The sequence below is a fragment of the Etheostoma cragini genome, chromosome 16, assembly GCF_013103735.1.
Source record: "Etheostoma cragini isolate CJK2018 chromosome 16, CSU_Ecrag_1.0, whole genome shotgun sequence".
NCBI lineage: Eukaryota > Metazoa > Chordata > Actinopteri > Perciformes > Percidae > Etheostoma > Etheostoma cragini.
Window position 1 is genome coordinate 19,489,505 of NC_048422.1, and position 18,356 is coordinate 19,507,860.

The 18,356-nt window shown below is 39.1% G+C and overlaps 1 protein-coding gene and 1 long non-coding RNA gene across 3 annotated transcripts in view; one reads left to right on the top strand and one right to left on the bottom strand.

Annotated features, from left to right (window-relative positions):
- The window catches only part of fibcd1 (fibrinogen C domain containing 1), a 106,966-nt gene that overhangs the window by 54,783 nt on the left and 33,827 nt on the right, over nt 1–18,356 (top strand). For both annotated transcript variants that reach the window (XM_034897247.1, XM_034897248.1), the window contains one exon: nt 15,741–15,837. In XM_034897247.1, coding sequence (XP_034753138.1) covers nt 15,741–15,837 — 97 coding nt within the window. The remainder of the gene's footprint in view (nt 1–15,740; nt 15,838–18,356) is intronic.
- LOC117959892 lies at nt 3,257–14,270 on the bottom strand. Its single transcript, XR_004660023.1, has 3 exons — nt 14,024–14,270; nt 5,290–5,297; nt 3,257–3,267 (listed from the first exon to the last, which is right to left on the bottom strand). It is a non-coding gene; the product is annotated as an uncharacterized LOC117959892 (long non-coding RNA).

Sequence of the window (18,356 nt, forward strand, 5' to 3'; positions counted from 1 at the left end):
TTTAGAGGATTTGGATCCTTAAAAGGTAGTTAGACAAAAGCTACTGAGAGTTTCTTTAAGTGTGTGTTTCTTTCCTTCATCAAACATTTGTCATTTGTCTGGCCTTGCTAAAGTACTCATAGTTGTTTAAGTGAGACTGTATACTGGAAGCACTGTGTCTTTTGGGAATGAGAGACAGTGAGGTGAACAAACATTGACACTGAGCAGTGTGAAGTTATATTTGGAAGTGTGGTTTAGATTTGTTTTACTGTGAACACACACACACGCACCCACACATATCATCTCACTGGTTGGAGCCATTTATTTCTCTTTGTTCTGAAGTATATTGTAGCAGTCCTCTGGGATAGAAGACACATTCTTAATCGAGAACTAAGGCCTTATAACATTTAAGCAGTTTGAAATTTCAGCTATATAAATCCATCACAACTCTTGTTTTTACAGGTTGTGATGCACCCAGATGCTGATTTTGGAATCTGTCCAAAGGTTTTCAGGAATTGATCTGTACAATGAACTGTTATTGAAGTAATGTCTGTCTCTTTCATGTCAGGCAAGGTGAAGTGTGTATTCAAATCTGCCATTTTCTTTCAGCATGTGGATGTAATGCTGTCTTGTTGACATCAATTTCATGGATATTTTAAAACTACTTAGGATGGACATTTTAAGGCTTCCTCCCTTGAATGTGTGAAAATCTTATACAAGTGTGAAATGTCTAAATCTTTCAATAACAATGATTTTGCAAACATGAAAACAGCTGTGCTAATGTAGCAATCTTTGGCCACATACACATGTAAATGTATTTCTCTGCAATGTCTTTTATTTTGAACTTTTAACTCTATTGCTACCTTTAATGCTTCTACAAAATAATGGAAAAATTATGCTTACACTAAGAAGAAGCATAGAAAAGTTAGTTTTCATCGATTGCTAAACAACAGTGGGAGAAACTGGAGTCACATGTGCAAAACTCTAACCACAGTCTGCACAGCAGCAGTTCATGTGGTCAAAACTCTAGTTCATTTTTCATTGCTTGAACACAGTTTTCAAATCTCTATACCCTTATGCCATGGCTTAACCACAACCTGCACAACACTGTGGATTTACAGCACTTTGTTCAAATGTTAACACACTGCTGTCACAACTCTTAACCACACATTCAAAACGGAGTAGATTTCAGTCTGGTGCCTATCAAACACTGCTGATTGCAATTTTAGCTGAACGCCTAAGCAGATGTCCTGTTTTAGACTAGTTATTGAACATATAAATTTTTTTGTATACAAACGCCAAGTAAGAATTACAATTATACACTGTACCGTTTGTAGAGAAACAGGTAAAGGAGCAACGATTCCGATATGCCCAGGTTAGATGTCTGAGGTTAGATACACAGCTATAAAAAACAAATTGTGGAAAACCTACCTTTACTATAGTAAAACTGTGTTCTTACTTTTTTGGCAAGCAATGGGTACACCACATTCATTAGTATTTAGAGATGATACAGACATCCAATGTGATGAGGAAAACTTCAGCATGATGCTGTAGAAAGGCAGGATGAGTCACATTATTCTAAGTTACTGTTTTGTACCTTTAGAATTTTTCCAGTAATTCCATAAATAACTAGAGACAAAATACTATATTTAAGCAAACTGCTGATTTTTGTTCTTTCTTGTTTACCTTATGTGAAAATTGGTATATTACATAAAATCTATATATCTTTAAAGACACTATTGAGTAGTGTAAAGTCACTCAAACCGTACAAACTGTAAAGATGAGAAAGTTAGTATTATATTCTCTCACAGAGTGTTTTTTGCACAATGTTTGGCTGCACTGAGCCTGTTCTGATATGTGTGTGAAGAGCTGTGTTGCTTTGAATGAGTTTTGCAGCTGATGTGAACTGTGTAGCTCAGGTGACTGTTGGTAGTGCAGACTGGAGTTAGAGTTTTGCACATGTAGCTCCAGTTGTGTCCACTGTTGTTTAGGAATCACAAACAAAAACAACAGTTATTTCCACTCATCCCATTATGCCCACTTTGTATTGCACTGCCACTTGGGTGTTGGACTTGGGGTGGAAATGGGAGTACACAGGGCTCCTATGTGAGGAAGGCTCATAAAAATGCTAGAATGAATGGCTATAGGTGCAGAGAGGGGCCAATGCAGAATGACTTCATACAGGGCCTTGTTTTACTTTCCTGCTGCCACTCCAACCACATATCAAACTTCAGCTCAAGTCATGACTGTAAATTGTTTGGGTATGTGTGTTCGCGCTTGTGGATCGGTGACTAACAGTGTGAGATAGGCAAGGTCATTCCTTCCTATCATCAAATAAAACGAGACTGTCAGACTGACGGAGTGCTTAGCACAGCACGATGGAAGAGTTACATACATACGTGTGTGTGTGTGTGTGTGTGTGTGTGTGTGTGTGTGTGTTCACAGCAAAACAATCATGGTTTTGACTTCAACAGCTCTTTGCATATTTTCATAACAGGATTTACGTTGAACTTAGATCAGATTGACGTGATGACATCGCAGTTACTGATCCTGCCTTGTGTGTCGAGCTGATTGTGATAACGCTTGAGGCTCATTATGAGATTGCTGTGGTGTGATCCAACAGGGCCAGGTAGTGTAGTGAGACGAGATGCTTGGTGAGTTGAGTGGCTTACTGTCTGTCTGACGGCTGAGCTTAAATAAGGAATGAGCCATGTGCCGCCACCTCATTAAGCATACTTTGACATACCGTAGCACTGTTTCAAAGGCTGCTGCAGACAGACTGAGATAATAGCAGGTTACTCAGAAAAAGGAAGGGAACAGAGGGGCGGACATAAAGAAGAGAAGGCCCAATGAAAGCATCAGAATCTTATGTGTGGAGAGAAAAAGTGAAACATACAGATGTAAAAAAAAAACACTGAATATGGAAACCGCTGTTTTATTCTCTTCCTCTATACCCATACTCCGTTATATTCTATTTGCAGTAAAAAAAAAAAGTAGCCCTTAGGAACCCTTTGGGATATGCAGCAGTATGGGATATCTGTTCAAATGTTGTCGTGTCTAGATCTTTATACCGTATCCAAATGTAGTGGAGCCTTCCTAAGACTTGATACAAGACTGGGTTTTTGCAGGGTTGTACAAAGTCTAAAATTTCAAAATCAAAATTGTAGGTGTTATAAAGTCTTAAATTCGCAAAAGAATTGTGTTCTAGGCAGTGTTGGGCAAGTTACTTTTAAACGTAATTACTTCAAGTTACTAGTTACTTCTTTCAAAAAGTAACTAAATTAGACACTCGGTTACAAATTGAAAAAGTAAGAAACTTTCAGAAAGTAACTAATGTGTAACTTTAAAGTTAATTTTTAAATCCTCAAATGTGACCCCACCTCCACCCATCTTTAGTGGAACTTAAAATGCAATACGTTAACAGAAACAATGTACACACATCTAAACTATGTTAATGTTGCTGTGAAACAAAGTGAGATTAGATTTTCTGACAGCGGTGGAAAATCTTTAGCAGGAAAAGTTACCCCCCCCCCCCCCCCCCCCCCCCCCCCCCCCCCCCCTTGATTTCATAACACCATTCCTGTCTCTCGTTGATTGACGTGCTTGTGATGTTCTTTGGGTCCCCTACTGTGCGTGCTTTCGAACACCCACACAACTCTACCTCTGATCGGCTTACCATGTAATTTTACTCAACTTAGCCAATTGTCAGGATTTATGCGCTTGTCTTGCACACGGCCCACTAACCAAGGAAGAAAAGAAGTCTTCGCCTCTCGGCTCAGAGATCTAGTTGGTCTGATTAGAGAGGAAAAAAAAAAAAAAAAAAAAAAAACAGTTTCAATTATAGTAACGCACCGCATTGTTTGGCATTAACGGCGTTAAGGCCAAAAACGTTAGCGTTACTAAGGTGGGAGGAGTAATCAGTTAGATGACTAACGCAGATTAGTAATTTGTTATTTCTAACATTATTTATAACGCTGTTATTTCCATCACTGGTTCTAGGTCTTAAGTAATATCAAACAGGTCTTGAATATCCCAATGTCCATGTAGCACCACTTCCAATGCTCATTGAAATATATCTTTTTAAATTCTGTGGTGTTGTAGTTCTTTCTTCCGCTAGTCCAAATATAATTTGCTGTATGTGTACACATTATAATTGAATGTGTCTTTTCTTTAATTTTAATAATTTTATTTACTTTGCAAGTACTTGTGTGACTCTGCATTTGGTTGTGCTTTTGTGGTGTGATATACAGTAGGTCTTACATTTCATTCATAAAAGTCTTAAAAAGTCTTAAATTTGACTTAAATTTTAAGAGAGAATTAAGTCTTTTTTCCTTTTAGTAGAGTCTAAGTCACTAGACTACTACTGTATGTCCTTTAGTGTCTATTCAAAGAACTAATAGGAAGAGAAGAGACACTACTACAGGTTGATGTGAGTGGTTGTCAGAGGGAATTGGTCAGTATTTCTCCACTGCCATAACTTACGCCCTGGAGACTGACCCCAGAGGGAGGAGGGATGATGGCAGCTATAATAAAAGAAAAAGATGTTACTGCTAGCCTAGGCCCCTTTGAAAACACACGTACAAACAAACACACAGGCAAACACAGAATAGAGTATATTGGACGATAAGCATACGTCTACGTACAGTAAATGTGTCCATATGTGCTTACAGACCCAGGCTGTCACACACACATACACATACTAAACTATGTATACACACAAGCCCCTCACTCCGATAAAGTAATCCTTTGGGTATGTGGTCTACCTGTTTTGGCAAAAGAAGATTTTCAGTGCCATTTAAACACAGCCTCGCGCTTCAGGGTAATGTCTTCTATTATTACTATTTTATTTGTTAAAAGGAAGGGACTAAAAATGACCATGGCATAAATAACGAATGAGAGTAGATATATCAGAGTGCAGTCGGGCTGCATTATCAAATGGTGCTTTTATCAGAAGTACTGCAATCACGCTCAAATACTCAATTCAGCTAAGAACTGAAATGTAAAAGTTTTAGATTGAATGTATGATTGTGTGCATGTTGTATCACTCCTTTAGAGCCTCGGAGTGCCTTTTGAGCATTTCTGAGTGTATGATGTAGGCTTTTCAGTATCTCTACCTGACTCACAGGCTCTTCAATATTTCATCTCTGTTAGTTTATTGGTTTGGGGAAGAAGAAAAAAAAAAAGTCCACAATGGATGTTTTTGCATGTTCTGTCTTATCTGTAAATGTTTTTTAAGGCAAGGAAATTGAAAATGTCAGCGTGCAATTGAACAGAACCTAATTGTTTTCATAACGTTGTGATTCTGTGTACCGCGTGGGCTGTGATTTTTATTATAAAATTGTAAGACTTTTTTGAATTTACTTTTCTGTACATGAATGTGTATTTGTGCTCTCATTTACTGGCATGAGGACAACTTTTTATTGTGGTGCTGAGGGAAGGCATGCGCTGTCTACCAGTAGCATTATCAAAGGTAGTGTCAGACATGGCCTTGAGGATATTAGTGCCATTAGCCGGAGGTTATGTGAGGAGAGGCTACAGCTATGAGTAAGCTGCTTCACTGATTTTATATTTCATTTTTGCTACATGCGCACACACACAAAAAGGACTCCCAGTAATACCACTGCTGTTGTACCTATACATGTTTGGATGTTTTTATATCTCATTATAATTTTTCCCCATATACACTTTAGCAGTCAGTCACTACATTTCTATGCAATAATAAACCCTGTCACTGTTGTATAATGCGGTGTATATGTTATAGCAGTCAGATTACACCTAAACCCCATTTTACATTAGGCTCGTAAATATTCCGATTTCTAAACTTCCACATATCTGAACCAATGTGGACATATTTGGGTTTCTAATTTAAACTTTCTGTATTTTATTTATTCTTTTAACTTAACTCCAAAGATGGCAAATGTCGGTAGGTCCACTTTGCTCCTGACTCAGCTATCTCAGCCACTGCTGCATGGATTTCCATTACATTTATTACAGATATCCGTGGTGCAGAGTAAAAGAAATTCCAAGGAATGCTGACTTTTCATCTAGCGCAACCATGAGGTTGACATTTGTGTTTTTGAATTAAATGTCTAAACATCTACTGGATGGATTACCACCAAACATTCACGTCACTTCCCCTTTCAATCACGTCCCCTTTCAGGATGGATTATCTTAATTTATACTCTCCTAGCACCCTCATCGGGTCCAAAGCTCCTACAACTTTGAAGACCTGCTAGCATGGTTTACACATGTAAACATTTCCCAAATAACTTATCAGTTATGGAAATTGATTTTATCTTTTGTTAGTGGTTATGTTTTGGGATGTGTTGTGTTTTGTGTTGGGTGGTTATTTTAGGTATAATTATGCACAGGGTACCATTAGTGAAGAAAGTGTGTGTGTGTGTGTGTTTGTGTGGACATGGCATTTAGCTGACTCATTTAACCAAAGCAACTTAAAATTGATATATACAGTATATATATGTCAGAGGTTGCACGCCTCTGGAGCATTAGGGGTTAAGTGTCTTGCTCAAGGACACATTGGTTAATGTATCTAAACCCATATCTCCCACACCACAGGCATGTGTCATAGCCACTCCGCCAACACCACCCTGCCAACAGAGCGCGGGTCGGGCCGCAGTTTTCTGTCCGTGTCCCGCCTGCGCCCGACAAGCAGTAACCGTTCAATGTGTTGACTTTTGACTGTCAAAACGCTTATGCACTTTAATATTCAATGGAAAATAATCTCAAAATGAACAGGTGATCTTTCAAGCTGGAGAGCACCTCCACAAAATACTTTCCACCAAGAAATGCTCGCTTGTTCCTCGGGAGTGTTTTAATCCAATTTGGATCAGCCTATCAGTTGTGATCTTCCTGTTTGTCCTGCTTCATTGCTACTAGTGTGATGTGATACTAAGTATTCCCCTGCACTGGGTCTTTGTCATGCCCATGGCAATTACCAAGAAAAGAAATCTACCTGTGTAAATCTATCTTCTCTTAATCCCTTAACCCAATAAGTAAAAACTGGTTTGTTGTTTATATGGTGGAAATCAGGTTACTGCTGAAAGCCAGGAAGATTCTTTTTACTTAGGTACATGTAAATGCAGAAAGTGTGTGTGTTTGTGTGTGTGTGTGTGTGTGTGTGTTTCTTTTTTTGTTTGCTGTTGCCGTGTTCAGAACGCATCAGTCTTTCTGATAGGATTATAAAACATTCACTTACAGATGTTTGCAGTCCTCTTTGAAGATTGCAGTTCTGCAGACTGCTGTGGATTTATGAGTGCTTTCATCAGACAGTGTTGAATTTGTCACTATAACATCAATATTCCTAACAGTGTAATCAAATTGTTAGCAATTCATCTGCCAGTTTTGATTTATCCTATAACTGTTAACCAAGGCAGCTTTTGGAGCTGATTCTATTACCCTTAACACACATGTTTTCTTTATTTCTCCATGACTAGCTGTATTTCTGTCTCTCATGGCTGACGTATTAATCACACTCAAATTATTTTCAGTTTGTCAGCATAGAGCAGTGGTATCAAGTGACATCTGCTGCCAAAGCACCAAACATATAAACATGGTGTCTTCACAGTGTGTACATGCCAAGAGCTACCAAGCTATTGGCGCACTTCCTATTTTCCACCCAGTCACTTGTCCGATTGTAAATGTCCCCCTATCAGACTGCTCGTGTTGATCCTCCTGTCTGGTCTGGCATTCGGGATGTCCGTCTGTGCACGCTGTGGGCTCCCAGTAGTTGACAGAAAGCCTGCTGAAGAGCTTAAGGCAGCTTGTTAAGTAGCCTTCATCTACTGCAGAGATTACAGGGATCTTAATGTGATCTTGTCACTGCAATAGCCCTTTAATAAGTGTTGGGTGAGATGGTTAAGGATAGATTTAACACTATTTGGCCATTTCACTTGACGTAATTGTTTGTAGACTGAAATAATTAAGTTCAAAACTTTTTTGCATATATGTTTTTTCTATGAACAGCTGCACTGGTGTTGGATGTCTGAAACACAGGTCTCGCTTGTGTGACAAACTGTCACAGAGTTCCCTTAACGGTCAATACTTAGGTAGTAGTGCCTTGTTGACACAGAAACTCTGACAAACCCTCTGACAAAACAACCTCTCTCCCTCATATGTTCTTTTCTTCATCTGTATGGCCTGTCTGCCTTTGTTTTGTACTATGTCACCGTGCATCAGTACAAAAAAAAACTAAAGCAGGAAGTATGCTGTGGAAAAGACTGTGATTTTTCAACATTAGCTATTCAAGTTGGCAACTTCCACATTCAGTGGGGACAGAGAATGGTGTATGCAGTTTATATTTTTGACTTGAGATAATGTGGTGCATCCCTTTTAACATTTTCTTAAAGTATAATCAGTGTTGGTAGGAAATTGTGCTAAGCGTAAATGTTTGGGTAAAGAATATGGAGTAAATGGGGGCGTCCCAGTAGCTAAGTCCCTACTGCAGCGCCCCTGTTATTATAGAACATACAGTATTTTTAGTTTAATGGTTTCTCAGCTGCTTTTTTCTGGATTGATTTCTTTACTAACTTGTAAACAGCAGCCACCATATGGTGAGCTACCGCAATTAAAAGAAATTCCTTATATCGACAGCCTTCATGTTTTTTTTTTTAATATGAAATATGTTCTGCGGCAGAAATGGTGGAGGTAGATCTGAAAAAATTGCCTCTGAGAAATGGTTTATTCAGGCTTCATGGAGCATGTAGAACAGTGTGAATGAAGAATGAATTACCTCAGAGCTGCGAGGAAAAAGGGTGAAGTAAAAACACTCCAATGTGAAGAAAGGCAGATGGCGAATGCCAGAGATACAAGATAAAAGTATGCTGAAAGTATAGTATAACTGTGAAGTCCCAGACTCACCCTTTAATTTCACTGTACAGATTAGACTGGGTAAACCTCGTCCACTCTGCCGGCGATTTGATTTTGCCCTGAAGCTCGATCTGGAAACCTGCATGTTTAATTCTCAAATTCTCAAATCTATTGAGCTTGGCCTGTGGTTAACAGAAGTTAAAAACACACAAAATATTCTTGCAGTACGTTGGCAATATATGAAGCTTCAAATGTGTCAGTAAAGGTGTTAATTAAGGGTGTGACGAGATCTCGTTTTACGAGATCTCGCGAGATTAAAACGTGACAAGATTTCTCGTCGAGGTGAAAAGTTGTCTCGTGAGGCGATGTGATGTCAGCGTGATGGAGCGTGAAATTACTTTTGAAGATCCCCCTGCCACTTTTAAATCATTTGTGTGGCAACATTTTGGTTTCGTGTGAAATTGTACAGGGCAGAAGCCAGTTGGTAGAGTTTATACAAAACATTTTGCAGTGTAATTCATTAAAATAGTAAAAAAAAAAAGTTAAATAACATTCATCATTAATAGTTGATTTCAAAATGCACCTAAATTGTTTTGCATTTAGTGATTTTTCAGTTGAATAAAAAAACTATTTTCCATTCATATATTTCATCGAGGATTTCTTTAAATTTTTTTTTTAAATCTCGTCTCGTCTCGTTCTCGTGGACCCAATCTCGTGAGGTGTCTCGTCTCGTGGAGTAAGCGTCTCGTCACACCCCTAGTGTTAATTAAAAATAGTGATTGTACTAGTACTTTTTTTTTGTTGCCTTAAACCAGAACTGAGTCTTTTTTAAAGATATTGGGCGTAGTTTCTGTTGCCCCCGTAAGGAATTCTTAGTAATGAAACACCACTGCATCCACATGACACAAACCCTCCGTAATCTTGCACACGCCCCGGCACCCCTCCATTAGCCAAGGAGGAAATGGAAGATAAAAAAACATGGACTCTTCAGGAGAGGAAATTATCTTCACTGGAATTTCTGCACACGAAAGTCACCAGGCAGCAACAATTTCTGAACACAGCCATACTGAGAAATACAGAGAGTTGTGTTGAGCCGATAGTCTTAATTATCTTTGTATAAACTCATTTGAGATTGGCTTGAATGTAACTTTTTTAAAGATTTCAATTTTAACCAGTAAAAGTGGTGTTTTTCCCAGCTAAAATGTGGGGCTGTTACCTGAATGTTTAGTACACTACTTACGGCTGTACTTTGCTTAAGGTGATCCAATTTAACTATCAAATCCTCTTTGTGCTAGTGAATTGTTACTAGCATATACTGTACAGTGGAATACATAATGAAACTTTTTTTTTTTTTTTTGCGATAGCCCAATAAGTGTGCCTGGGGTTCCATTAGCTGTTAGTATTGTGTTTCCTAGCAGCATACTAAACACAGCCTGTAGTCACTATTGATTTCGGAGGTCAGATTCGGATGGTTCTGTATTTTTTGTTGCGTAACACTGAGACCTTGCTCAACCCTTTTAATAAAATGTCTGATGTGTCTGTCAGTATGTGTATGGCTTGAACATCACCTACCCAACACCAAAAGAGAACAATTCTGTCAGCCACTGACCTTGACAGAAACAACGTTGATGTCAGGCCCTGCCCTCCAGACACACAGTGTGTGTAAGGATTTGTCAGTTGGAACGTTAAGCCGCGTCCCAGGGGAAACTGTGTTTGTGTCTGCGTGTGGGGTGCTGAAGTGACAATAGTAGCCAAGGCTCTATAAAACACAAGCAGTTGATTCACAGTAAAAACATGTGCAACTGTAAAAGTGCACTCATGCACATTTATAGACTGATACACTCTGAAATGGGGTGCTGACTTTTGTTTTTTAAGGTGAAATTGAAAAGCTGTTTTGTGGTGCTAACAGGCTTTAAAAAACCCTTTTTCTTGACACTGTGTTACTCAGTGTTCAGGAGCAAATTCTTTAGGAGCAACCATAATAAAAGAGTCAGAGCTGATTGTACTGTCTGCTTATGTGCCTCTGGGCTGCCTTTTTTCATGTTCTTCACTCCCATGTTATCAGTGTTGTTAGCCAGAAGCAACAGAACATTTTCATGGTGCACACAAATGTCAACATTAATATTAGCACCCACACACTTGTAAAACCCTGCATGTGCACACACACACACACACACACACACACGCGCACACACTCTTAACCAAAACACATACAAAAATGCACAGGCACAATTGTATGCATCACACATATACTGTGCCTCCAATAGCACCCTCCACCTTCCAATTTTAAAAGATGCCTTTTCCTTCTTGAAACATATGAAAGAAAATGATTTGAGTCTCTGTGGGCACCATGTCTCCAGCAAACACACACAGATACTGACCTCCAGGGTCAACATGCAATTAAACCTCAGTGGAGTTCTCCAGTCTTACAAGGATGCTAGACATTGAAGGAGGCAGGGCCAGAAACAGAAGTGTGTTCACCCTAATCTGAACTGAACTGCATGCTAGTTAACCTGCTGCTGTAGAGTGCCGCTTCATGGGACCACTGGTCAATTTCTCACTGCCGCAGTGATTGATAGTAGCAGGTACCGCAGGTACTCTGGTGTCTCAAGTATTCAGTCAGAGCAACGCTATGGAAAGTTGTTAGCTGAGGCACAAAAGCCAGCTTCAAAGGATGTCTGTTGACCTTTCATACCATAGCTACCAAATTGAAGACTATATCTAAATTTAACATGAAGGGATTGTCATCTAATTGTGGCACTTAGCTCTAGTCTAGCACATATCTTTTGTAATATGTCAGTTGACTATATGGTATGCCAGACAGGCTTTGATTTTTGTATTACTTTTTTTTTTTTTAGAGCTGTGATAATGTGAGCAATACATTGTTCTGAAAGGCCACAGACGATTTGAATAGACATTAAGGGCTCGAGTTATCATTGTCTAAAATCCTTTCATAGAGACCGGCTATAGTCTGCAAATCAGTTTGACTTTCTTTTGAAGTAATTCCGTGGAAAAAAGAAGTTTTTTGTAAGTTGCGAGGGCACTTTTTGCAATTTGCTTGCCTCCTAAGCTGCTGCTAATACAGTGAGTGCCAGGGGAGGGAGAGAAAAACAATTAGTGACGAATAAAAGGGAGACCTCGACTTCATTTTTAACATAGTGTTATCAATTTTTAGTGTTCTCTATTCAAGCTAATTTGAATGTAAGGGACCAAGAGGGGTAAGAGGAAGGAGTAAGATAGGGAGGCTGGAAGGACATTATTTCAAAGAGAATTCAGGGACATAAATGTTGTCATTTTTTTCAACCAGCAGTCAGCATCTACATTCAAGACGGTCGTGCTTCATTGCAGTGCCTTGCCCTTTACCAGAGAGTTTGACATAAATCCCACCAGTTAGTCCTGGCAATCAGTAGAAACCACAACAAGGGCCGGCTCCCTCGCAGTCCTTGAGTGCCCTGCTGACATATTAGTAACCTGATGACGGTGCATTGTTTGCACTTTCAAATGCCACAGCCTTTTTTCCCAAGGTCTTTTGATTAGTCTAATCAGGACATCAGTGCAGTAATAGCCGTATTAACCGGTTATTGGCCCCAGAGAGTCAAGCATATCGTTGAATCTTGCCAAGAGATTTCATTAAGGGTAAACATGTTTTACATAAATATTTTTTTTTACAGACTAATGTTTTAATTATAAACTAGAGTATCAACTGTGGGATGAAAACGCAAACCGACTCAGGCATCAGTGAATACAATGGAAACGGAGAGGAATTAAATGTATCATCCAAAAAATAAGATGCTTACTCATCCAAATATTAAAGCGGTGTCTTTCTGATGTTGTTGCCACTGAACTGAGATGACTCGTACAGGAATACATAATTCATCAGTGTGCTGTAGTGGGGAATTACTGTAAAATGTTGTATTGTTTTATTATTGACGTGTATTTTCAAGCAAATTAACTATATGGTAGTCTAGAATATCCCTGGAATCCCTAAGTACACTTGATGCCATACGTTAATTATAATAACACTTTGACACATACATTACAGTATGAGTGTAAACATTAATGTTAAGTTAACACGTCTCCATCTGTGCATTATTCTGCAGCATTACACTTGGAATATGAAAATAAGCTACCCTCCAGCACTGTGTATGAATGATTGATAACATTATTCATATAAACTCTATCCCATAAATTAGTATTAAAATTTGCAGGAATAAGAGATACCTGTCCACTACAGAGATACAGAAAAAACATACTGTACTGCAATTATAATTATATGCAGTTATACAAAACCTTTACTAACTGATTAACACCGGACTAAAGTGAATTATTATTAATATCAATAACAGTCAGTAAGAGTGTCCTTTGACCTCCGTTTCAGAATTAATGTACTGTAAGAATCTAATTCTGTAGAACCTTTGAGATTTCCGTGCCAGCTTAAGGAAATTAAGAAGTATAATCACTGACATTGATACAGGTAACTGGGAGACTTGGCTGACGGTCTAATGCACCGTGACTGGGGCAAAGCCTCTTAGCAAGTCTCCTGCAACAGCTGATACAAAATCCTTTGTCTCTTTATGTTTGCCTGACCGCTTCATGCAGCACTATGCAAATTGTGACCTCTGGGCTTCACTGCAGTACAAATATCGTAGGGTTACAGTATATGCATGGAGGGGTCAGAAACGGACAAAACTATTTTATGTATCAGTTGCACTAAAAAGAAACTAATGGGCTAAGCAGACAAGTGTGGTGAATGGTGACAATACATATTATTATTATTATTATTGTATAATTTTTTTTCAGCCAAGAAACTTTTTCAAGTCAATCAAAACTATTGCCTTTGTAGCCAATGCTGTGTAGGGATATACATTGTATGTCATCCCTTTGTGCCATTGGCTGCCTTGCCATCCAAAACACATCATTGAGCTACACCATTAAACAGGCTGACACGTTCCGTCATTACAATGAACAAGGCCACTTTAGTGAATATTTACGGCAGCAGGACTAAGTATGCAGGGTTTGAAGCAAGACAAAGCAGTGCACCAAATGCATATTTATTCACAGCTGAAAATAGTTCCAAACAAATGTAAATGCACTGTATTTATATAGCGCTTTTCTAGTATTAACAACTATTCACACCGATTTTACGGAGTGCTGTACAGGAACCATTCACCATTCACACAAACTCATACACTGTGGCCCAGGCCATATAAGGTGCCACCTAGGGGTGGGCATGGTTTGGATTTTAACAATTCTGATTCCAATTCCAATTCTTCCTTTCAATTCCAGTTCTTCTCCATTCGGATTCCTCGAGGAGTGGAGTTGAAATGGGTCACATTCTTATTTCACAAATAAGAGGGAAGTTTTATTGTGATTTAATCATGGGTTGCAGTTTCACAAGGCTTTACTGCGCAAAATAAAGCCACGCTAGAGCGCGGCCTACTGTGCTCCATGGCTTTAACAGCACAAGCACCTGTAGAAACCAAAACTTTGAAATTCAAACCAAATCCTCCATCCAGCATTGGGAGCAACTTAGGGTTTAGTGTCTTGACCAGGGACACTTCAACATAGGACTGCAGGACCAGTGATCAAACCACCAACCTTCCAATTGGCACGCGGTCGCTCTACCCCCTCAGCCACAGCTGCCCCAAAGGCACCATTTAGCCTTCTATGTTTATTGTGTGAAGCATGCTGGGACTCTGTCTTTAAAAGGTGCTATATGAAATAAAATTCTTATTATTAGTAATGCTTTTATTGTTTGTGTGAAACATTTAAATCTTGATGTATAAAGGACAAGAAATTGTTGTACAGAAATGCCAAATTGGGTGGAGCTTATTAATTGTGTCACCATTTCCTGGTTTTTCCATCAGCGAGCATTGGCATGTTGATTTTTACTTTGTAAAATGTCCTGCAAGGTGGGCTTGAAACATTAAAAACAGAATTTAAGTTAAAAGATGATCACATCTCTGTATTAAGGGAGGAGATCAATCTTTAGATTTATGTTGGAGGAATTCCGAGAGCTCAGAGAAAACTATCTTCTTTGAGGATGCGAAGGAAGATCTACAATCCCTAGATGGTGTTGATAAGTGATGATGATCCGGTAATGATGATTAAGATGATCTCAGTGAAGACAATCATGAGGATGAAAATGATGAGGATGAAATTGTTGCCATTGCTCTTCAGGATTGTGTTCTTTGTCTGCACTGATGTTAAAAGCAAATACGGCTGTTGGTGCCATCTGCTACCTTATGGTATTTTAGGGGATTAGTCACGTTGATCATAAACTGTCTCAGGGAAATTCTTTTGTCACTTCAACATGAACACAGCCTTCCAACCGCAAGTCCTATATTTCCATCTGCATGTATTTCCTTTTCAGGAGCACATTTACAATTTCCCTTAATATTCAACCTGGCGCTTGAAATGTCAGAACCTTTAATGTTTTTGGGTGATACAGATACTGCACTATCACACATTAGCACACATACACGCAGCTGAGTTTAATTGCTAAATAACTGCTAATATAGTTGCTAGTATTTACTTTGTTTCTCTCTCATGTTTGCTATAAAAAAAAAAATACCACACCGTTTTGCCACACATTAGTGCTTCATAGAACTTCATTATTCACGGTACAGAAGAAAGAAAAAAATGTTCCACTCCGTGTATTTAGGATTGTTATTTTATGAATATCATTTTTATACTGGGATTTCAATTAGATTTAATGGATTCCTTTATTACCTTCAGACAAATTGCCTTTTTAGAAGGAAGAGCATTTGCATTACTCTTTAGTGAAAGAGCAAGCATTTGAGTTCATTTCCTAGTTTAGTTCTAGACAAGCTTAGCAACCAGCAGTGGGACTACTTATCACAGAGGAAGATGGAACGTTCATGATGAATCTCATATGACCCTTGTCCACTTGTCTTGCTGTCTTGGCTGTGTAGGTGATCCAGCGCAGGGAGGATGGCTCAGTAAACTTCTTCAGAGCCTGGGAGTCTTATCGTGAGGGATTTGGCAAGATCACCGGTGAACACTGGCTCGGTAAGTTCCTCAAGTCTGTGGCTGTGTCTGTGCGAGTGTGTTTGAACCCTTGCATATGTGTACTGTGGCCTGCAAAGCCATGCTAGGCCAAATCTTGGAAAGTAGCTTTGCACACAGTAATCAACGTAAATCCATTAGCTGCTGTTATATCTTGATTACGAGACTTCACAAAAGGCCTTAACAACATAATGACAACCACCATGAGATGAAGTCACAAGTACAGCACTCAAAGCACAGAGAAGAAAGAGTCACTCAGAGAGTGAAATAACTAGTCATGGTGAGTGATGGAGCAAGATAAAGAGACACCCACAGAAAGACAGAGAGAGAGAGAGATTAGGTAACTCCTGCCCTTCATACCCTTAACAAGAATTCAGTAATGAAAGCCACTTCAGCAACAAAGACTATTTACATCAAATAAGATGTGTAAAAAGTGCACTTCATGAGAGGTCTGTTCAGCAACACAATATCATAACACAAGCTACAAGACCAACAATTCAATTACACTATTTTTAATTTCACATGACAAACACAACAACAGTATCGTTTCCTTCCCCCCCCCCCTTTCTTTTTTTTAATCTTACCGCTTTTCAACGCTCGCCTTCGATTTAGAATTTGTATTTTTCAGAGTGTACTTGTCCAAATCCTTTTTATTTCTTGCTGGCAGCATGACAGATTAGTTTGTGCCTCCCCTCAGTTTGACAGGAAAAGAATGCAAACAAAGAATGAATTCATCTGTGAAATTATCAACTTTTCCAAAGCCAAATTCCTCGTCTTCACACCCTTTCTCTCATTTAGTGTACCAAAATATTTCTTCTTGGCAGGGATACTTTTCAGCGTTGTGGCTTAAAGTTTGCAGCTTAGACATTTATATCACATGTTGTATTTGCTTTCTACCTGTTTACATTCATACTTCAACCTGTTAACATAATTAAACCTCATGGAGGGCTGACAGGGTATAGGATTAGACAGCCAGTCATTTCCATCATAGAGTGGCCTTTGTAGCTTCTTTTTAATTGGCCTGACATTTGTTCAGGTGGCAGAAGAGCATGAGACAGAGCCTGAAAGCAAGTTTCTCTCATCTGGTGTTAAGTATGAACATTGACAAATAAAAAAAGATATGAAGGTGAGTAAAGGGAGACATGTCACTTAAATTTAAACAACTGCGTGACTGTATTACAGGGCTGTTTTGAGCCGCCTTTTGCACTCCTTGTTCACACGAGACTGTGTAGCCACTTTCGACTCCAACACCATGAAGTTTGCTGGCGGTGGGCCTGATCACAGATAACAATTACAAAGCCTCCCTGAAGGAAGTAGAGGACCTAACACGTCTGCAAAACTAAAGAGGTGATAGTCACTGCTTGAATTTGTTGATGAAATCCATGTAATAATAGTAAGGAGGTGACGTATCCTTAAGCATCATGATATTGAATCGATTTAAATCGTTGATAGGATAAACGTAATGTGAAGACTGCGCAGTGAAGATTCAACACCCCAAAAGGCAATGCCCTTCCCTGTCTAAAGGAGTTTTACACCAGACACTGTAAGAATAAGGCTAGGAGAATCATGAGATCCAAAACAAGATAGTAATAGCCTTTTCTCTCTGTTTGAGTTGGGAGAAAGTTAGCTGATACGCCAGCCCAGCACTGAGAGGTTTAGAAAGAGCTTCTATCCTAGCAACCATTAAATGATTGATTGATTAAGTGTTACATAATCTCTTTCATTTCCTCCCACCTTACCTCCCTGTACATGCAAACATCCCCTGAAGCATGCCTCAATGTGTTGTTGTTCTTTCATGTTTGACATTCAGTCCATCATGTCACCACAGTTAAACACACAGAATACAGAGGGAAACTTCAGCGAGAATCTTGAAAAAGAGGCTTTTTCTTTTTTTGTAGGTGAGAGACCTTCATTCTTTAAATACTGTTGTTGGGAAGATGACCTTAGGCAATTTGTACTCTGATGCCTTTCTGAACCATTAGCCACCATTCAAGCATTCACTCTTTTTAGTCCTGACTCCAGAACCTTCGGTGGTACTGCTCTCCCACTCATACTATGACTGCAACGTGATTCATGCCTGACTGAATGTGAAATTGTGATGGTGACAGCACTCTGAAGCTGGCCAGATGCCCACCATTGGTGATCCATTGCAGCAAACAAAGTTAACGTGATAATTTAAACAAGAATGTTTATTGCTCAATCAGCATCTGTGTGGAAAATATTGGGTTGTTTGATATTCTTATGAGTGCATTAATGATCACCATATATGGTCTGCTTACACAAAATCACTAACGCTTAGCATTGGCTGAAATGTTTCCTGAGGAAATTTGGATTGAGCAGCAGTGTTAATGAGCTATCACCATGGTTCGTCTGTGTGTCTTTAAAACCTCTCATCCCAGTTTGCACAAGATCAGAATGGTGGAGTAAGTGGAGCCTGAAGAAGTCTGTCTGTTAAAAACACACACTTGGTCACCGTTAAGGTGGCAGATGTGCCCCACCACAGCTGAAATACTCTCACACCA